This window comes from Corticium candelabrum, chromosome 17 (assembly GCF_963422355.1).
Source record: "Corticium candelabrum chromosome 17, ooCorCand1.1, whole genome shotgun sequence".
NCBI lineage: Eukaryota > Metazoa > Porifera > Homoscleromorpha > Homosclerophorida > Plakinidae > Corticium > Corticium candelabrum.
In genome coordinates this window covers 6,501,965-6,522,668 of record NC_085101.1, presented here as the reverse complement: position 1 = coordinate 6,522,668, position 20,704 = coordinate 6,501,965, and the positions used below count along the sequence as shown (strand labels likewise).

The following is a 20,704-nucleotide window of genomic DNA, read 5'->3' as shown; positions in this document are numbered from 1 at the left end:
TACTCTGAATTGCGATAACAGTTGTACTGTACCGCACCTTGCAATTACTAGAAACTCAGCACCGTGACGGTGTAGTATATATACGTCGAATAAAACCCATGTTGTGTGTTTGGAACGTTTCATGCTGTGTTTTCTATGGGTTTTACAAACTCGCTCTAGAGAAACCCATGCCCACCACATGTTGAGTTAGATAGGTTTGTGTCACATTCCCTGTGAGAGTGTTATGTGGGTTCTTTTATCAAGAACCCTAAAAACCCAAGGAAACACACTAGCTATGTTGCGTGGAGTTTCGCGGCATATTCCCCGTGTACGTCAGTAAATACTATACCACTGTCGTTACAACGGAACTGAGTGCATACCTAGACTGTACATTTCAATTGTCTTGATCACGATCGCAAACGACGACTGCCTATACCAGGCCTTTATACGTAATATAATATTAGACTACTAGGAAGTTTGCATGTTTACTTCCATGACAGCTAGCTAGGACTCGGCGTTTCAGTAAACGGTCTGAAAACTCTGTTGGACGTGTTACTCACTTACGCGAGGCGCCTATGGATACCGTACAACTAGTAGATAATTTTAGAAAGGCGCGCTGCATTCTTGAATTGTTTATATCAACGTGCACTGATGAGCTTCCGGGTACTTTGGTATTATCCGGGTAGGAGGACTGCGCGCGCTGCTGTCCGTGCACTGGTGTTGCAAGCGTTGGAGTCAGGTTGATAGCAGAGCATGGCCCAGCATAAGTCGTTATTCGCAAACGTGAAGCACAGCTACACGTCTGGTGATGACACGGAGGTTAATCCGTCAATCCTACCAACAGTCCGTGTCAGTTGTGTTGCAATTGCTGCCCTTACTGCCATTGCAGGGAGAAGCTCGTGAGGATCAGGAGCAAAACAAAAAGCTGGCAGATACCATCGAACTTCTCTTAGCTGCTGGCTATTTTAGAGCTCGAATAAAGGGACTAACTCCTTTTGACAAGGTGAGAGTGTTGCTAGTGGCTACATGCATGTACGACAACATAATTTTGTACTGTTTTATTTGATTAGTTAGGAAAATGTTGGATTTTGGAAGTTCTGACGATGACAAAACTACAGATTAGCAAAAACTGATAGTATTGCTGCATTTGAATTTTCATGTAAAATTTTGATGTCAGACTGGAATGGAACTAGGACAGGATGGTGTGGTGCCTCCCTCCATTGTTAATTAATTAAATGCTACGTGGATGACTGAAAAAATTGTCGTTTTCTGGTTATGGTTCTAGGATTGCTAATAGGTACCGTTTTCCAGCTAGCGCATTTGTGCAGTGCCTTTATCAACTTTGGTCACCCCTGTGCATTTTCTGAATTCTGTGCCTGCTCAAATCGTAGTTGAAGCTTTATAATTTGTGAACGATTTTTCTCACTCAGATCTTGATGTATCTATCTATCTGTCTACTACTAATAGGTGTGATTTATCCTAGCTGCTATCCTTACGTTTAGAAATCTCTGTAGTGTCTTGTAGAATGTCGGTATATACAGTGGAGATTAGAAGAGACTGGGCAAGGATCAACTTTTTGCCAGTCTTTTTTGAATGGTTAGTAGCTTAATTAGTTTGAGCTTGAAATGACTAGTTGGAAGTTTACTAATCCAGAGGGACATGGAACATTAATTTTGTCTCACCAGAGTTTGTCATGTCTGAGTGTGAATGTAGGTAGTGGGAGGTACAACTATAATGATGATTTCTGTTGAACAGCAAAGCTAGGGACCATGGGCAACTTGATTTTCTAACATGTGAGAGTAGCACGTATGTGTGTTAGTTGAAAGGCACCACTAATGGCAAAATCTGATGACATTTGCTGTAGTTGTCAGATTAATTGGTGACAGACTTCTTTGCTGCCTGAAGAGTCCTCTTCTTGTTTAACTCTATCACTATAATACACTATGGCCGCGTTCAATTGGGCTCTTCCAGAAGAGGCTTTGTGTGCACACCCCTATTCCAACAGTTCTGCCACTATAGTCGAAAGAGCCAACTCTACCGACTCTGCTGCTTGTTGGAAGAGCACGCCCCTCTAAGTGTCTTCCAACCTCTACCAGCTCTGCTTTGGAAGAAGTTAGAAGAGGGGCGTGCTCTTCCAGACTCTTCTGGAAGAGGCTAGAAGAGCCCAATCGAACACGCCCTATGTAGAGAGCAATTCAACTTTTGAATAGACTTAATAATAATTTAAAACCTATAATGCATGATTTTAATTGAAGTGAGTCTGTGCTGAAGGCATCCGTTACCAACTGAGTCATTAAATGATTTTTACTAATTATAAACGAGAAAGACGGGGGGGGGGGGCATTGCACAAGAACCTAGAAAAGTTTAGGTGACTTACAGAACTTATCTGTCTGTACTTGCAACGTGCAGTATTTTGTTGCTAACGTTTGGGTTGTTTCAGATTGTAGGTGGAATGACGTGGTGCATAGTTACGTGTAGTGTTGATTTGGACATTGATTTACTGTTTCAAGAGAATGCAACTATTGGCCAGAAGATGTAAGTGTTTATGCGTAATATTCTGTATATTACCATGAGTTGTATAAGAAACCAGGATGCAAACTAACTTACATCAGATGAGGAGAGAAGGTCAGATCTCATCATGCAAAGAGGTCCTGTTCAAATACATAATTGCTTTTGAACAGTTTGGGGCTCACACCTGTTACTGCACAAATGAAAAAGCACTGAAGTGCTAAACCCTTGGCTGCTATTCATTTGTTCTCTTGCTTAGTAGTTGTACAGTACACCAGTTATACCCGGGTATATTTATAGACTGTAATTTGTTTGCTCACTAACTGTTTACTGTAACTACAGAGCTGGAAATAACGTTCGGCAATCGGCTGTTTGTCGGACAAAATCTGTATTTAGCCGGACAAACATGATTTGTTCGGTCAAATTAGCCGGACGTCTTTCATGCAAGGCGTGGCGCTACTTGGCATTTACCTTCATCACAATGGTCAGGTTCTGCCACGTCTTCTGTTCATAGTGGGCCGGGCTTAGTGAGCTTGTGCTGCATACAATTGCTGTTAAGGTTCTTAACTCATTAAGCAGGTATGACTTTATAAAAACAATGCTGCTAATCGACGAAGTAACCAATTAGCAAGGTCACTAAACTGTTCACTGTGGTGGTATGTTATCAGGTGTTGTATCATGTCACGTGGTTTTTGACAACCCTGATTGGTCTATACAGTGGGTACAAATCGTTTGTACGCTGGTATGTGCTGATACCCTACTGCTGTCAATGGAAACGCGTACGTGTACCATTGCTATGATCAACAGCACAACACAACTGGTTTCGGTTAGTAACACCAGATGATTTGATATGCCTCTAATGAGCTGCTAAACGGTAAATGCACTTAGACTCCGTCTAATTAGTTACAGAACAGTTACTGACAAACAAGTAAGAAGTAGGGCGAATCTCAACTCCAGTAGAAAGCAATAGTCAAGCGGAGGGTTTGCACTTTAGTGCGGTTCACAATTATGGTTAATTAATGAATGAAGGTTAAGTAAGAATGAAGAAAAATAGTTGTAGCTGAACAAACCTGGTCACTAGCCGGACAAATCAGTGGACAAATCTGATTTGCCCAGTCAATTTAGCCAGATAACTGGTCAGTACTAGTTCCAGCACTGAACTAACGCCTAACCATGCCCTAACAGTGGACCTAGTAGATAATGCAGTAGTGCTGTACCGCCCACATCTGGCTAGTCCTTAAGCTGTCCGTCCAACTGGCCCAGTGTACCGTAACTCTAGCACATGCTCGTCTTGGGTTAATTAACTAAAGTATATGTCGCTCATGACACATTTCCATCCATTTTTCAAATTTGTACAAGATTTAAACTAGCCCTTCTCAGGTGTGGGCTTTGCCTCTCGCCACTTGTTGTTTGCATGGACATTAAGAGGGACTGGACTGTGCAAGAGACCACTTTTTGTTTGTTAGGCTGTCTGTGTCTGTCTGTCTTTTTTGCTTGTTCATTATAGGCAAGAGCCACAGGCATGGCCCTATATATGGGAAAGGTAGAATAAAACATTTTGTTTATCAGAGTCTGTCTTGCTGTGCTCGCCTGTCTATTTATTGAAAGTAGTTTACTATTGAAAATTAATCCAAGTATACAGTCAGGTCAGCTAAGGTAAGAAAACTGATAGCATATGTACAGTAGGAAAGTGGCAATGATCATTTTAACAATAATGAGGCATTCTGTTGCATGTCTTTGCAATTGAATCAGTATGTTTGATAATGTAGTTTGTGTACTTGTATATGATGTTGTGTTCTATGATATGCAGTATGTCTTGTTTTCTTTTGCAGCAAGTAATTCCTGTTGGGTTGTGTTCTTTTGTACTGGGTAGTGTTTTCAATGTCAGTTTTTATGTAGTGCACTGACTGAGAAGATTGTAGCTGTTTTACCACAAATGAAATGTCCCCATCGGATTGAACCTCACCAAATTCAAGGCCTAGATTTTATTAATATCTACCCAGTTGTACAGGTTGGCATGTTCATTTTTCTTTGGGATTTTTTGTAAAATGAAATCTTGTGTTTGTATGCAACTGACAGTGGCTAGTACGTCGAGCAATTGAGACACGAGAGGAGATGGGAGATACAATTCGGATGTTTTCTGAGTCACAATTTAATAAATCACACTCACTACCACAGGTTACTAGATGTTCAATTGCTTTTGGGATTTGATTGTTGACTTTTATATCAAATAATCAGTTAATTAAACTGATAGCAAAATTTCAACATTTTATGTTTAAAATGAATTAACTTATTGTTCTTTTTTGTTGCTGGCTTGGAAATCATGTGAGTTATGTGCATTTGCACTTGCATCCAAAACAATTTGCCATAATATCTTGATTATCAATAATTTTTTTTGAAATACATGTAAAAGTTGTTTGATTTTCTTGCATAAGTGCTATTGCATACATTAATAAAAAGATGGTGTTTACCGGTTGACCAGCCCTTTTTTAGATGTTCAACTCAGACAATCCCATTATACTCCCCTCTGTTTGCTAATGAAATTTTCTGACCATCAACTGAATTTGTAACTTCGTTATTGTGTGTGCCTTTCTGGTCATTTGTTTGTTTCTGTTTCTGTACACTGTGGTGATCTTCTGAGCTCAGTTTTATTTTCATGATTGCATATGATGCAGTTATTCTTTAATTAAGTGAAGTTGTCTCTGTAGATCGAGGGTTGCAGTTGATGTCATTAGTAAGCATTCCAGATGCAATCCCAGATGTATGCCAGATTGGTGGGCAAGCTGTAATGGAGTGCAGACGTGTCGTGTAGCGTTGTTGCATGCTATTGTAGGCATAGAAAGGATGCCAGAGTGACTTATTACAGGGTTACTAAGGTTATTGCAGGACATTTGAGAAGCTGAAAGCAAAACAGCAGAGATTTTAGTTGGCAAATGCAAGCTGAAAGAGCTGGTTTTTCTCTGAACACACATGGTATGTTCTTCCTCTAATTTTTTTGTTAAGAACACATGAATTACGATTTCAATGTGCTCATTTTCATAGTGGGGTTGCTTTGCAGACGATTTCCAGCTGCTTTGCATGATGATATCCATTTACACAATACAAATTTTATATTTCTTTTGAAAACGGACTTTCACGACTCACAAATCTTATTGAGCCAAGCATGCCTTTTCGAGCCTTCAGGTAGCACAAAGTAGAAGCATGCTCAATGTAGTCAGTGATTTTTCTACAATACATTTGATGCATCCTGGGATGCATTTGAGGAGGTTGGGACGCAGATTTCAGACAGCGGGACGCATCCTATTAAGTGCATTCTTGTCTACTAAAACCCATTACACCAGCAGGTTTAGACTATTCCCCATGAGGTTGAACTTCGAAATCTGCAATATTTCTGCTGCCTTTTGGACCTTCCCGATGATCTTGGTATAGCAGAGCCTGGCATTTTTGTTTAGTAGGTTAACTAAGCCCTTCCTACAAAGGAAACAGAGGATTCAGATACAAGGGGTGGAGCTATGACCATTATCTAATTATCTTGTAAGACCTATGATACAGAAAGCAACTGGAACCATTTAAATTAAATGATGTAACATGTACAACCTCTAGTGAGCACACCTGGTGTGACTTCTATCTCATAACTCATGATCACTTTCCAATAGGGTAGACTGTAGGTTACCAACAGGCGTGTTCTGTTTAGGTACTGCTAAACTGACTTTGCCTCTAGCGTTTGCTCCAGTAACTGTTGACAGATGTACTTGTCATACCAGTAACAAATGCTGGCTGTGAAGGAGGATTCTCTTGTCAGCAATCCTATTATGACAAACTACGGAACCATTTGTCTGAAGAGAAAATTGACTGCTTGACGTGCATTTTACTAGAAGGACCACCTATGTATCAGTTTAATTTTGAGCGTGCATTTTGCAAGTGGAAAGAGCACAAAGCTAGATGGTTACTTGAACAGCACTCTGGGCACAAAGTGTTATAGGCACTCACTGCCACATAACATGATAAACATAATTACAGACTGTTAGTAAAAGTTTGTTTGCACAAGTTTGGTTAATAATTATATTAAACTAGTAAAACATGCCCTCATGTTTGCTTGATATAGACTATATATAGTAAAAAGTATTTGCCTATAATACTTGGACAGCATCTAGACGTAATTTGTATGACTATAATATAACGTGATGAGCATAGTCACAAAGTGTTATTATTAGTATAGACCTTTGTTTGAATTTTGGTTTAATAATGAAACCTGTCTACAAGTTTGGTTGATACATACATTACAATTACATTCACCATAGAAAACGTTTACTACTGTATCACATCTCCGACTTAGGCCATGCCTTTTTAGGGGTGGGGCCAAATATGCGCAAGATGAGAACGCATGTTTGAAGGGGGTAGGAAAATCACTGATACTATATGGCAGATCACTTCTGAATCATTTCTAGCAAGATAATATACTTTGATTACAAAATTGGAATGTTCACTGTGTATCATCAGCATGTGAGGATGGTAGTCTACAGCAAACGGAGAGTTGAATCAGCTACATCTGCCTTCAGATAGTGAAAAACTGTCTTGACAACTCCAAGGTATGCAGCACTGGTACACCAACATGGCGGCTAATATGTGGAATCAAAAGAACCTTGTGTCACGCCTACACCTGCAACCCTCTGTTGTTGTCCTTTAACTTGCTAACAGTGACAGATGTAATGAATCATTGATGAATATGTCTTTGCTGAATTGGTATTTAGGATGAGGAATTTATTGCTAAGTTGAAAAAGGCAGCGTTAGCAGTGGGAGTTGTTCAGGTAGCGTTATTAAGTAACTGTAATGCTGCGTTAGTTGTGAATAGCTAATAGGTGTGTCTGCAGTTGGCTTACAAACCTCAACGGAAATACAAACGACCTTCAGCCACTGATGATAATGATGAAGAAATACAAATTCATAGCACACTCTTAGAGTATGGGCGTCGTTATGGAATTGGAAGGCAGCCGCCCAGTGATAAGGTAATTAATATGCATGACTATTGTTGACAGACAGCCTTAGTTTGAAATTGGGTTAGGATACTGAAACAGCTGCTAAGAAGAAGGCACTGGCAGCTGGACTTGCAGGAAGAACTGTTAGTGATGACCATAATGAACAAGCAGCTGAAGAGGTGGACTAAGTGGACATAATTTTAAGTGCTTTGTTTTGTATGTGAATTGTGATCAGAGGCGTATTGCAAGTCTGATGAGTGGAATGGCAGTCATGGAAGGAGATGAGGTTTGTAATATTTATTTGTTGATTAAAACAATTGGTACTTTAATTGTCACTGCACTAAAACCGTTATACTATTTAAAAATGCAAAGCATTGTTGGAACGAGCCTCAGTAAGAACAGACAGACCCAAGACACAGTGATTTGTCATCACGGAGAACATGCACGCATACATAAATTTAATACGTAAATTTCTTTGTAATGAAAAGCAAGGCATTGCAAGCAGCAAGAACGATATCTTTCAATTTTCTCAGCAATTTGTAAGTGTTGACATGCAGCTGGAACTCAAGTTAAAGTTAACAGTAATGTGCTGTCATGTATGGAAGTGGTGTCTTTGTCCACAGAGATATCATAAAGCCATTTGTTTTTATCGTTTGGGGGTTTGCATGCACCTGCACTTATGCTCGCACATGTAAAATGTTTACGTTTTGTGTTATTTCAAGACTATTCATTGTTGTTTGAATGAATCAAATAGAGGCTCTCATCGAAAGCAGTGGCATCCATTGTTGGTCAACAGTCAGACCAAATTCAGCTTATGGCATCTGAATATGAAAGCAAGGTTATATAGTTAAGCAGTTGCAGGGATGTCATTGTGGTAATTAAAGCCATGTTTTGGCACAAAGAGAGCTGAATTGGATGAAGCAGACATTTCAACTGGCAGTCAGGCACATTCCCGTATGGTCAGTTCTTTGGACAAACAGATTACCAATTATGAAAAACGCCTTGCTGAAGTTTGAATGTTTGAACTCATTTTGTTCAAACCATGACAATTCATTTATGTGAAGGTTTCTATTCAACATGAAAAAATGCAGAAGTTGTACAAAGAAGGCAAAAAAAGGCTACAAGAGGTAAGAAGAATTGTAAATGGTTATGCATACTATTAAATATGAACTAATTAAGCAAACAAACCTAACTGCTAGCAGTGAAGAAGTTTGTCACAGCAAGGTTCACTTCTTTGTTATTATGGTGCTATGGTTTGCCATTACCGTAATACCTCGAATCCAAGTTCAGGGCTCTTATTAGAATATTTGGTACTAAAAGGTAAAGAAGACATCGCTGATAGCCATATATTTCAGATTTTGATTTAGTTGCTTTCTCCACAAATAAATTTTCAGTGGCAACTGCTCTTATGTATCAGTTACAAATGCAAACTTCATCAAAACTGTAACTATCAGCTAAGTTTTCCTTTGTCTGCGATCCTCCAGGGAATTCCATAGCTTCTACTGTATTCCCTAACCACACTTAGCCTGTACAAAGGCACATAGTACCAAAATGTTCTAATAAGAGGCGTCTCCTTGTATGCATATGGTATGTACATATTTATACAAGAAACCCTATCAGCCAATGTCTTCCTAGGGTTAGAGTCCTGTTAAAAATTCATAATAGATTAAACATAGATTAATATACGGTACAAGACTTATTATTGGGGCGAGCCTTGGCAAGACCCTTCCTATGTGTACAGTACTGTGTTGAGATGTGTGTGATGGTAGGCCCGGCCGGGAATGACGTTGATTTTGAGCCAATCACAGACATGATGATTTCTGATGTTATAATGGAGGTGTAAGCCTAGTTAATACCTGGATAGCTCTCCAGGTGGCTGCGCTCCATTCCCACAGGAGTATTAAGAAAATGTAAAAACAGGCTCAAGCTCCTAGAGATGGCTTGACAACGAACTGCGGTCAAAAATGCAACTGAATGTGAGCACATGTCGCTTTAACTAAAAATTTACATTAGCGCTATACCTATATGTGCGTGTTCTCTGCAATATCCTAACTCTCGTCGACGTCTGACTGTGAATGAAATACTTGTAGCTTGATTTGAAGCAGCCATGCTTGCCCCAGCAATGTTTTCCATTTTAACTAATATTTAGCATCAACCCCTAGTTGAATAAATGCTAGCAAACCTGACTTCGGTTAGACATATGATTTTTTGAAGTTATAAAGTTATTGATCATTTAAACTACTCTTGTCAAGCATTGACATACAGTGTAGTAAAAATGCAATGTGAGGTGTAGTGTTGGTAAAGCATTTGCAAGGAAGAAAATTGATGGTCACACCTGTGTGATCATTAAATTATTTGTTTGTTTTTACTTTAGGCTCGTGACTACAGCGAACAAATTGCCACTGAAATGAAGCAATTGAATGCAATGGAAACAGATGAGAACAGAGAGTAAAATCAGATTTGCCATATTTTTTCTTAATTTAGAGCTAATAACTGCTAGGGTGCTACAACAATTGAGGAATTTAGTAGCTATGAATGAAAGTCTAAAACAACAAGAAAAGCATTTTAAGGCTCATTGCAAGGTAAATTTCATTAGTCCAAGTACTTAACTGGTCTAAAGAGCTAATGTTAACTTTTGTTGAATTGTAATAGGAAGAGATGAGTAGGTTGCAAAAAGAAATTCAGAGGTTAGAGTCTGGTGATGACTTTGGAGATCCAGAAGAAAGGGTTAGTTGGACAAATGATTTTACTGTTAGGTTTGCTGTTATCTTTTACTAGCAACGGTTGGAGATGATAAGCAGTCAGTATGAAGTAGACAGAGCCAAATTTCAGAAAATAAGGCTTCTACTTGCAAGAAGAAACAGAGAGATTGCACTTCTGCAGCGCAAGATTGATGAAGTACCATCACGAACAGAACTAAACCAATACCAAAGAAGATTTATTGAACTGTTTAATCAAAGTAAGTTGATACAAAGATACAGTTTATGCCTACTTCTTGATTCACTGTTCAAACAATGTCTTGGATCTAAGTGTATATTCTAAGTGTATATTCGTTGTATCTCTGTCTATATTTCTAGTATGTCCCCTGTTTGCGTACTCTGTTTTAGGCTATGAATTTGTACACTATTTCTACATTAATTTATTTACTATAAAATTACTTTATTATTAATGAATTGGAGATTTGCAAAGTCATTACACAAGTCTGCTTATACTTAACTATCTATATAGTAGTTCCAAACAACATACATTTGAATAGATTTGCACTATGCCATACTGCTACATTTGCAATGAAACAGTAAGCACTAAAACTAGAGTGTTTGTGATAGTAACATCTACTACATATACAATGCAATATTAATAACTAACTAAAGAGTCTTAGAGAAGACTATATTGTTAGAAAAAAAAGTTACTAAAATGAGTTTAGTGAGCTATGCAGACATTGGCCACTGCTTTCTCAATGCCTCCTTATACAGTAGTTGTAAACTCTGTTCTTCGTTCTGCATCGATCCTCTCAAGCACATGACAGCAGATCTAATAGTAAAGAGCATAACAGATTCTGCATCGTAGCCAGTTGATTGTCATATTGTATGTGAAGTGAAGCTTTTCAGCCAACATTCATGCCAGATGTTTCAAGAAGGTGTTTGTATAAGCTTACTGCAGCCTCCTGTGCATGAGAATACTATAGGTGTAAAAGACACATGTTCTATCTGTCAAATTCGTTCTTCATATTTTCATTTTTTCTTGTTCATATTTCTTGTAGTTGGCTTCAATGCTACTGTATCTATATAGTAGTAGTAGTAGTCGCTGACAAGTTGTAGTAGTAGTAGTATATTTGAATAAATCATAGTACGATACATTTCAAAAAACTAAATACTAGTAATGGTAGTTCTATTTCTAAAACATGAAAAAAACACCCAAGTGCAGCAAAACAAACAAACAATGACAACACTAACCATATTAACTATAGTCGCCACCTATTCGTTTAGGTGGGCGTCACTGTCGACAAGTCCTAATAAGTCAAGATTGACAGGTTTATATATAGAACATCTAGTACCACGAATGCAAAGGATAGATGATCAAAGCAAGGCAAAGCTCAGACGGCATCGAATCAGTTGCATCATTTTGCTGTAGTTCTCTATATTTTTCAGCAAGAAGGCTTGCCAGTCGCTTGTAAAAGGTTGCACAAGTTGTACTTTACTCTTGGCAAGTAACTGTTTACCATCACTGTGCACCATCTGGCATTTTGGGCTGAAAGTTTATGTCATTCAAATGACAAGCTTCTAATGGACTTTAGTTTAGAACGCTTACCCACACAATGTCAATCAACATTACTATAATTAGGCCTTGAATTGTGCTTAATTAGAAACTCATGTGGTAACACACGTTGACTATCCCAAATAGCCAAAAGAAAGACACATGACATCACAAATGCACTGCCCTCACTGAAGTCATGATGTCTTTGGAGCTTGTATATGGTTTATACGTTACTCTTTAAATCTTAATAAAGTTTGATCCTGCCCTCAATGCTGCACCAAACAGGTGTCAGTCAGTATAAATGCACACTCTCTCTTTCTCTCTTTTGTACCATGTTGTTTGATTGACTCTGTGTTCTGATTTAGTGGCTGCAACACTGACTGAAACCAAGAAGTTCTACACTTTGTATAATACCTTGGATGACAAAAAGCTCTACTTACAGAAAGAAGTAAATCTGTGCACATTTTATGTAGATAAAATAGGCTGGTAAATTTTGTAGTACAGCGTACATATAGGAAACCTACGTAGAATAGGCCAAATTCTACAAACAAGCTAATTGGACCACATACTGGTCATACAGACATAACTGGCTGAATGACAATTGAGTACACTTTTTCATACACTAGCATGCAGTGTCAATGAGGCTCCTCTCATCTGGTTGAGCCATCTATTATATAATCCACTCTGGCAGTTTCCTTCCTGTTACTCGTTTCTATATTTATTGTTTGAATTTTAAAATAAAAAGATTAAGTTAAGTTAGATTCTAAAATTATTTGGTTTATAGGTTAGTTTGCTGAACTCAATTCACGACAACTTCCACACGTAAACTTGCTGTATCTCCTGATACTCATGCTCTTAATCATGTGACGTGTTTCATAGTGCTATGTCATCTGCTGCCAATAAGGAGCAGTTTCTCAAGCAATTTGAAGTGATTGTGGAGGGAATTAAACAAAACAAAGCTAAAGTACGTTATGCTGCTGTTGAACAAGAAATGGAATTTCAGTGTTGGTTTGTGGTAATGGAAGGTTGAAGAAAGAAAAGTGAAGGAAAGAGCAAGGCGAGATGAATTGCAAGACTCCTATACACAGCTACAACAGCAGCAACGACAATACTACAAGATGGTGAGAGACTTCCAAGAGGTATGTGTTCTTCTTGCAAAGACTATGGTTGCAACTGTTCATCAGCTCTGCTACCTGCTGTGTTCTCTGTAGGAATGCAGCAAAAATGAGATGTTGGTGGCAAAACTGAAAGCACGTCAAACAAGCACAAAATAGTGCAAAGAACATTCACACAATCTTGACAATTATTGTTAAACCTTGTTTCTGTTTTGTAAGCTACATATAATTCATTGCTATGTCTGTTGATCGCGTGTCTACAGCACACTTGCTTTTTCAAGACTTCGTGATGCATCTTTCAATTTGCCAACAAAATCCTGTAACACCACAACTATTTGTCTTCACAATCACAACACAAACCAACACAGATTAAATGCCTGGAATGGTCCAACTTTGACTTGTGCCGACTGTTTTAATACAGGGAACCCCCTGTTTTATCTTCAACATGTACAGTTTCTTGACTACTTACTAGTAACCCTTGAATTCTTATACCGTTATTCATTATATTATAACTATTCAGGTAAAGTCAGACAGTACGTATTTTCATGTATGCATCGCAAGACATGTTGAAATAAACCAAGTCACCATGAAAACAATTGGGTAGGAAAGTCTAGGTGCCATGAGCAACTGATGTCGAAAACTGAATTCACTTCATTGTTCAAAAACAAACCTGCAGTTGCTCTGTCGTACAGGCAAACTGCACCTTCTCCTGCTTCTGTGATCCAAGTTCCTACAAACAATGCAACATGCTAATGTAGAAATTACGACATCCACTAGTGAGTCAACCTCTGTCATTAGATTAATGACATACACAGGCTTGTTAACCCTCTCCAGCTGATTATCCTGCAAAGAGCCATCAGTCATTCCCTCAATCTTGCATCATGTCGGATTATTGGATTTGGATACCTTCATACAGTAGTCAAGACGCCAGTTAACATCTACCACATGCGGTGCAGTATTCCTTGTGCTAAACACAATAATATGAAGAACATGTTAGCTGCAACTAGAATCGCTTACACATATCATACACATGATGACATATCCACCAACCATGGTGATGGACAGGTGCACGTGTGCGCGTGCACAACACACACACACACACACACACACACACACACACACACACACACACACACACACACACACACACACACACACACACACACACACACATCATTCCATAACCGCTAACAACTGTAGATTACCTTCCTAGAACAGCTCTCACCTCATGTTTCTGTTTCTAAAACACAAAAACATATGAGGACAACTAACATAGACATGTACAATGTAACTGCTGTGTATGTTTGCCACAAAAAACGTTTAAGCTATACAACCTGACAATCATTACTACACACATTTAGTTGAGATGTGTTGGTAGCTATATACCCATATGTGTCGTTATACCCTTCCATGATGGGCAAGTGGGTTCTTTACCCCCATCTGGGCACCTGCCAACCCGACAGGTGAGTACATATTTCTGTGTAGTCCACACAGCGATCAATGACAAACCAATTTGATATAGACTGCAGGCGTTACAGCGACCGCAAACTCAGAACTGCACACCCATTGGATATCAATGACTACCAGGAAACTGCTGAACGTCACGCTGTGCTCAACCAGATCAGTCTGGTTCATAAGGTCTCTTGTAAGCACCGGAGACAAACCCTGCCTCAGGGGTGCTTAGACCATCATGGCTGTCTAAACAGAAGACATGACTATACGCAGGATCCGACTGGATCCAAGAAGCACTGTTCCTGTGAGTGCTGCAGGTTGTGATGACCTGAAATAATGTCCAGTCATTGTGCAATACCTGCGTGCACTGTGCTCAACACTCTCAACACCACTAGAACAACCAGTGTCCAACACTGCTACATGCGGCTTACATCCACCCGCCAGTCACTGAATTTTGTCAACTTCTCAGCCTGTTTATCAGCAGGACAGCTGATATCAATAAAAAGACAAGTGTTTGTCTTCTTATTTCTGAAACAGGTGTCAGGACGATTGGCGCCGATCTTCCTAGCAGTAGAGATGGCTGTATCCCACATCCTAGTGATGTCATCCGTCTCCACAAGCCTATCACGACAATGCCGATACCATCTGCTTTCCACTGGAACCCAAAATGACGACAAATGTTCCAGTGGATAATGGAGGCCATCTAATTGAGTCAATCAGTGTAGTCTATCGGTGCCAATGTACTACAGCCGGCCACAATGTGTTTCCAGGCCTACATTGCACAAGAGGCAAGTGGGACTGACATCTCGATGCAAAATGTTGCACTCATAATAAATACCGAGTCCGAAGAGCTTGGTCCTGAGCAGTAACAACCATAGCCTCGAACTTCCAGACCAGAGAGTGTGCGAAGCGCGAACTCTAGTCTGGACCAAGTTGATACTAAAATGATTTCGGAAATAGCCTTCTAAGCCAATCAGCTCCTTACAACCAGTATGTCGGTTGTAAATTCTGATTGGTTTAGCAATAATTGGTTATGCTAAGTGCACTAACACTGATTGTGCGTGTGTGAAATCCTCCTGGGCGGCTAAGTGCACGCCAGAGCCGCGATGAAGACTCTGGTGCACACACATCTTAGTTTTAGTTTCAGCTTCAGTTCTTCAATAATTTCAAGCTTGCGGTGAGAGGACATGCACAGGAGCGTCGCTAGACCATCACCTTTGACAATTGGTCGAGCGGTTAGACTAGCTAGCAGTCTGCCGAAGAATCAAAGCATTGTCGTTTCATGCCGTCCACCAAGATAGTGCCGCAAACACTGCAGACGTCACTTCTTTGTTCGTGAGATCTCATGGCATTTACAAATGATATGGATATGTTGATCTAGGTATAACGATCCTACGCTGTTAGACTACCATTTAGCATTGCTTTTGATAAGTACTTCCGAAATCATTTTAGTAGCGTTTTGGTCCAGACTAGAGTTCGCGCGCACTCTGGTCTAGAAATTCGAGGCTACAACAACCAGTCCCTCAGTTGCAGCAGAAAGATTTGATGACTTCAGCCATCTGTAGGTGTTTCATGTCCACAGGTGGTTTTTTCAGTGAGACGGTAATACTGACCATGCATAGGTTTTCTGCTCCAGGACTGTACACGAAGAGAGCTGCTGCACGTGTGGAAATGTTTTGCATCTGCCTGAGGCGCTTGCTTGAAGACACCATCACACAGGATGGTCCCACTTCCATGCAGGCTCTGCAACTTGTTGTCCTTAGAGAGACTCCCCTGCAGCTGTGCAGTAAACTGACGAGCCATGCAACGGATCAAATGAGAGAACCTCCTAGCATCATACTTTGTAGCATTTGCATAAAGAGATCAAAGCTGTTTACTAAAGTAACAGTCAGCCCCACAAAACAAGACTGATACGTCGACTCGATCTGTTGTAACCCTCAACCGCCCTCGGTGCACGGAGCGTACAGCCGGTCAACATCTGTTGCAGGATGGTGGACACCATGCATAGAGAGAAGTTTCCGTCTGTCAAGCTGCTGCAGGTCCGTGGTCCTCCAATGAATGGCACCATTATGTCGTCATCTCAGTAGGGTAGGTGGGTCTTTACCTTCAACTAGGCACCCACCAAGTCCCAGAGAGGTACATGTTTCTGTGTAATCCATATGGCGCTAGTAACTGGCATATTGAATATTGATTGCATGCACTACGGAGATTTCGCCAGCTCTGAACAGCACGACCAGTAGATATGAATGACTACAAGAAAAGCACTGATCCTCATTGACAACAGTCTCCACGCTAGATCACAAAAACTCCCCATCGACGGAAAAAAGTCTACTCTCACAGACAAAACCAAATAGACAGTGAGAAAGAAACAACAGATTCGTTTCATTATATTGCTGTTGCCACCCGGAATTGAACCCAGGCCATCATGGTCAGATAACCAGAACTCTAACCACTAGGCTATAGCGACTTGTGTCGTCATCACCCTCTAGGTAGGGTAAGTCTTTACCCTCAAATGGACACCCACCAACCCAGCAGGTAAGTCCCAGAGAGGTACATGTTTCCGTGTAATCCATGTGACGCTAGTAACTACCTTATCGATTATTGACTGCGCGCGCTACGAAGATTTCGACAGCTCTGAACAGCATGCCCAGTAGACATCACAGAAACTCCCCTCGACGGAAACAAGTCTACTCTCACAGACATAGCCAAATAGACAGTGAGAAAGAACCAACAGACTCGTTTCATAAGATTGCTGTCACTACCCGGGATTGAATCCAGGTCATCATGGTCAGATAACCAGAACTCTAACCACTATTATTATTGTGTCGTTATGCAGCTCCATGATGAGCAAGTAGAGTCTTTACCCCATCTGGGCGTCCACCAACCAGCAGGTGAGTCCAGCAGTGTACATGTTTCTGTGTAGTCCACACGGCGATCAATGACTAGCCAATTCGATATAGATTGCAGGCATTACGGTGACCGTGAACTCATATATAATGACTCTACTTAAGACTACAGACTATTTACGGACTTCGCGGTCATGCAAAACAATAGTCGCTAGGTAGGATTTTAAATACATTTTACAGGTACCACATCTAGAAAGAAAATAGCGTGTATATTCGTAATTCTTTGCGACAACACTCATCCTAGTGTACGTGGTGTTCAGGATTTTGAAGGCTCATAGCTGTAGAAGCGACGGTGTAAACACAGCTTCAATTACTAGTTATTATTATTACATCGCACACAAAAATCTGGTGCACTACACAGCTACAGACGACAATATTAAAGCATGGACATACAAAACAAAACAAAAAACAATAGACAATAACAAGAAGTACAGATTATCTATCAAGGGTCAGTCAAATGAATGCAATTGATTATTCTCTAAGAACGATTCTACTAAAGTGATGGAGTCTTTAACCAATCAAAAGCTACGCCAGCGACGGGACATCAAAAATTTTCTAGACAACCAACAGACGTTGCAAAATGATTTCTGACAGCTCTGTTGACTAGAATGCCTTGACAAGTCTCTCAATAAATTTAGCAATTCATAACTCCTGCAAGCATTCAAGAAAGATCAGGGTTGTCCCCAGCATACAAAGACACGGCACTCCGCTATGCCTTGGCTTCCACATGGTACTACAGGCCTGCCATGCCTTGCTGCATGAGTAGGCAGTGATTAGCTATGAAGACAAATTGACTTGTATTTGTATTTTGAAACGTGGGAAGTTGTTTGATGAGAGCCTAACAAGTAGTGCTTGGTTTGAAGATAAGACCAATTAGGACAAACACTGCCATATGGTATGAACTTAATTGTAATATAAGTACTCAAAGATCAACAGTAGTTGTCAGCACTGCCCACTATTTAGATCAGTATTTGATGGTAACAAACAAAGTTCTGTAGCTATCTGGCCCTAGGTTCTCAGTTTCTTAAGGTCTGGAAATTTTCCACAGGCTATAAGGCTTATCTCAATATAGCTATCATGTGGTCAAGCACAGTGAACTAAGACAGAGAGAAACTTTCTTCAAAAACAAACCACTTTGTTCCTTTTGTGCCTGAGTATTCCATGACAACAGTTTGTGGCATCTCAGTGTAAGCAAACCTGCATCAAAGCTTTCGTGGGAGTCAGTGCCTCCATGAAAACATTGGAATGGGCGGGGCCAAAATTGTAGGATGGCCATGGTTATATTGCACAGTGCCTTACAAAATCTTGGGAGCACCCCTGAAGACGATCTAGTTGGTCTGTTTAACAGAGACGCTAAATAGCCAACTACATGATTTCCAGACTGAAGCAATGAAGCACAAAATTAAAGTTTCGTTTCCTTATAATATCATTCAAAGGAAGAAAACCAGTTGATATCAGGATAGTGTCAACATGACATCTTCAAGGAACATTGCAAATTCTTCTGATTGCATCATTCCAAGCTATTCTTAGATGATTCATCTCCCTATCATTACAATTTCACAGCTGACAATATATCAATAATAGGCTTCTGTTGTTTTGTAGGTAATCTTCCTTTGTATAGAAATGATTACATACAGATTTGCACACAATTCAGATTAGCCAACTTGTTACTGTCTGATACGCTGTGTATCTGACTGAATGCATAGTTAATTTTCTAGAAACAATAAGTATGAATTTTATGACTTCTCATTTTAAAAAATTGATCCTTGACAAACACTTTGAGAGAGACACTTAAAACAGTATACTATATCTGATGAAAACTCCACATGCATCACACAAACCTGTAATGTTATAATTAATGTCCCGTTTACACTAGGAGCAGTTCTTTGAAACAGTTCTGGGAATTGTTCTGGGAGCTTTTCTGGTCCCCATTTACACTTCAGCCAGCTTTCCGTTCTGATAGCTCGATGTCCTTGAACTCCTAGGCCTTTAGGAGAGCAAGACATAACATAAGCTTCTTGTTATAGCCGTCATGTGATCGATTACATTACGCACGTTACTATGTCTCGAGTCACTGCTCTTCAACTATTACTTGTTCACCTTCAAGTAACCAAAAAGAAGCAACAGAGTTTCAAAGAAATTCTGATTTCTAGTGTAGCCAGCAGCCTCCATGTCTTTTGCCTATGACTAGACTCAAACAAAGAGCCGTCGAATCGCATCTCCCCCACAATTCGATCAGTTTCAGCATCTTGTGATCCTTCCATGCCGCCATAGTGATATCCGAGAGTCTGCAAAAAGAAATGTGCTTGTGTCGGCACTGTTCTGGGATGCGGGAGAGTTTACACTGCACCTGGAACTATTCTGAGGAGGTTCTGAAACTCTCTTCTTTGGGTTCTGTTCTGGAACAGAACACGACAGAAATATACACTGCTACTGGAAACTATTCTAAAATTCTTAGAACTGTTTTCGACAGCCAGTGTAAACGGGGTATAACTGTAGTTTTTAGTGTTGCCAAAATTTAGTCCTAGCACGCACAAGCTATGCTACACCTTAGTACACTGTAATAGTGTTGATAGCAATAACTAGGATTACCATAGTACTTCAAATTTGAGGAGCACTAGCTCACTCGATCACACCCTCTCACAACACCAACAATTATTGCTTGAAGCTACTACCGCATTTCCGAAAATAGTGCTCCACACTATTTTCATAGCTCTGAAACAGGGAGTACTATTTGGGGAAATACGGTAGGTAGAAGTTATGTCGACACATGTCACAAAATACACCATGCGTGTCAAGTACATTACCAGTTACAGTTCATTCTTACCAAGAACAGCTGGTTGAAAGTTCCTATTCTGACTGATGCCATTTTGCAGTCTTCAAGAATATTTCTGTTCAAACAAGAAGTACGAGTACATGCAGATCCCTTCAAAGCTCTAGTACAGTCTAACAAGAAGTCAACAAATAACCATGCAATCTACGCAGTTGACGTACGTCAGAGATGATGCACTAGCATCCACTCTTACAGCTTCTACTATCAAAGTCATTAGAGCAGAATAACACTGCTTCAGCAGAGCGATATCGCAACTTCCAAATTTGCTTGAGTCAATATCGCAAACATCGATGTTCATATCACAGCCCTTGTTGATAACAACGCTAAGACATAACTCAAGTAGAGCAGTAAATGAGTCATGAGAAATCAAGGACTCGTCTCCTGCCGCTTGCAGAGCAGAGACAACGAATGGTGACAAATCCATTTGCTCCGCTATTATAGTCACGTGACAAATTACGTAACTAGCTACTCGGTTGCGTGACCTGTCCGTGCATATTCTCACGCGACTACTGTTGTGTTCGTATGGCAACAACGGTTGCGTGAGCTGTTTCCATATTCTCACGCGACTACTGTTGTGTTCGTATGGCAACAAGGAATATTCAGCACGTGATGGTAACTCCCTAGCCCTTGCGATTGCCAAGGAGAATTCAAGTTTGCGTAGAGACTGAACGAAGCCTGTTT

General features: G+C 40.1%; 2 protein-coding genes across 2 annotated transcripts; one reads left to right on the top strand and one right to left on the bottom strand.

Annotated features, from left to right (window-relative positions):
• The first annotated feature begins 664 nt into the window (after positions 1 to 664).
• LOC134192788 (coiled-coil domain-containing protein 93-like) lies at positions 665 to 13,081 on the top strand. Its single transcript, XM_062661546.1, has 21 exons — positions 665 to 798; positions 869 to 982; positions 2,420 to 2,514; positions 4,387 to 4,498; positions 4,567 to 4,665; positions 7,239 to 7,295; positions 7,359 to 7,493; positions 7,550 to 7,642; positions 7,699 to 7,749; positions 8,218 to 8,301; positions 8,366 to 8,473; positions 8,528 to 8,590; positions 9,838 to 9,911; positions 9,964 to 10,045; positions 10,116 to 10,190; positions 10,242 to 10,422; positions 12,083 to 12,165; positions 12,502 to 12,539; positions 12,597 to 12,681; positions 12,743 to 12,856; positions 12,929 to 13,081. The coding sequence occupies exons 1-21, from the start codon at positions 733 to 735 to the stop codon at positions 12,989 to 12,991; spliced, it is 1,872 nt and encodes a 623-aa protein (XP_062517530.1). The 5' UTR covers positions 665 to 732; the 3' UTR covers positions 12,992 to 13,081.
• LOC134192789 (COMM domain-containing protein 3-like) lies at positions 12,963 to 20,464 on the bottom strand. The gene is made up of 7 exons (XM_062661547.1): positions 20,185 to 20,464; positions 20,018 to 20,081; positions 14,038 to 14,072; positions 13,739 to 13,799; positions 13,619 to 13,675; positions 13,503 to 13,562; positions 12,963 to 13,149 (listed from the first exon to the last, which is right to left on the bottom strand). The coding sequence occupies exons 1-7, from the start codon at positions 20,445 to 20,447 to the stop codon at positions 13,090 to 13,092; spliced, it is 600 nt and encodes a 199-aa protein (XP_062517531.1). The 5' UTR covers positions 20,448 to 20,464; the 3' UTR covers positions 12,963 to 13,089.
• Between the last annotated feature and the right edge of the window lie 240 nt (positions 20,465 to 20,704).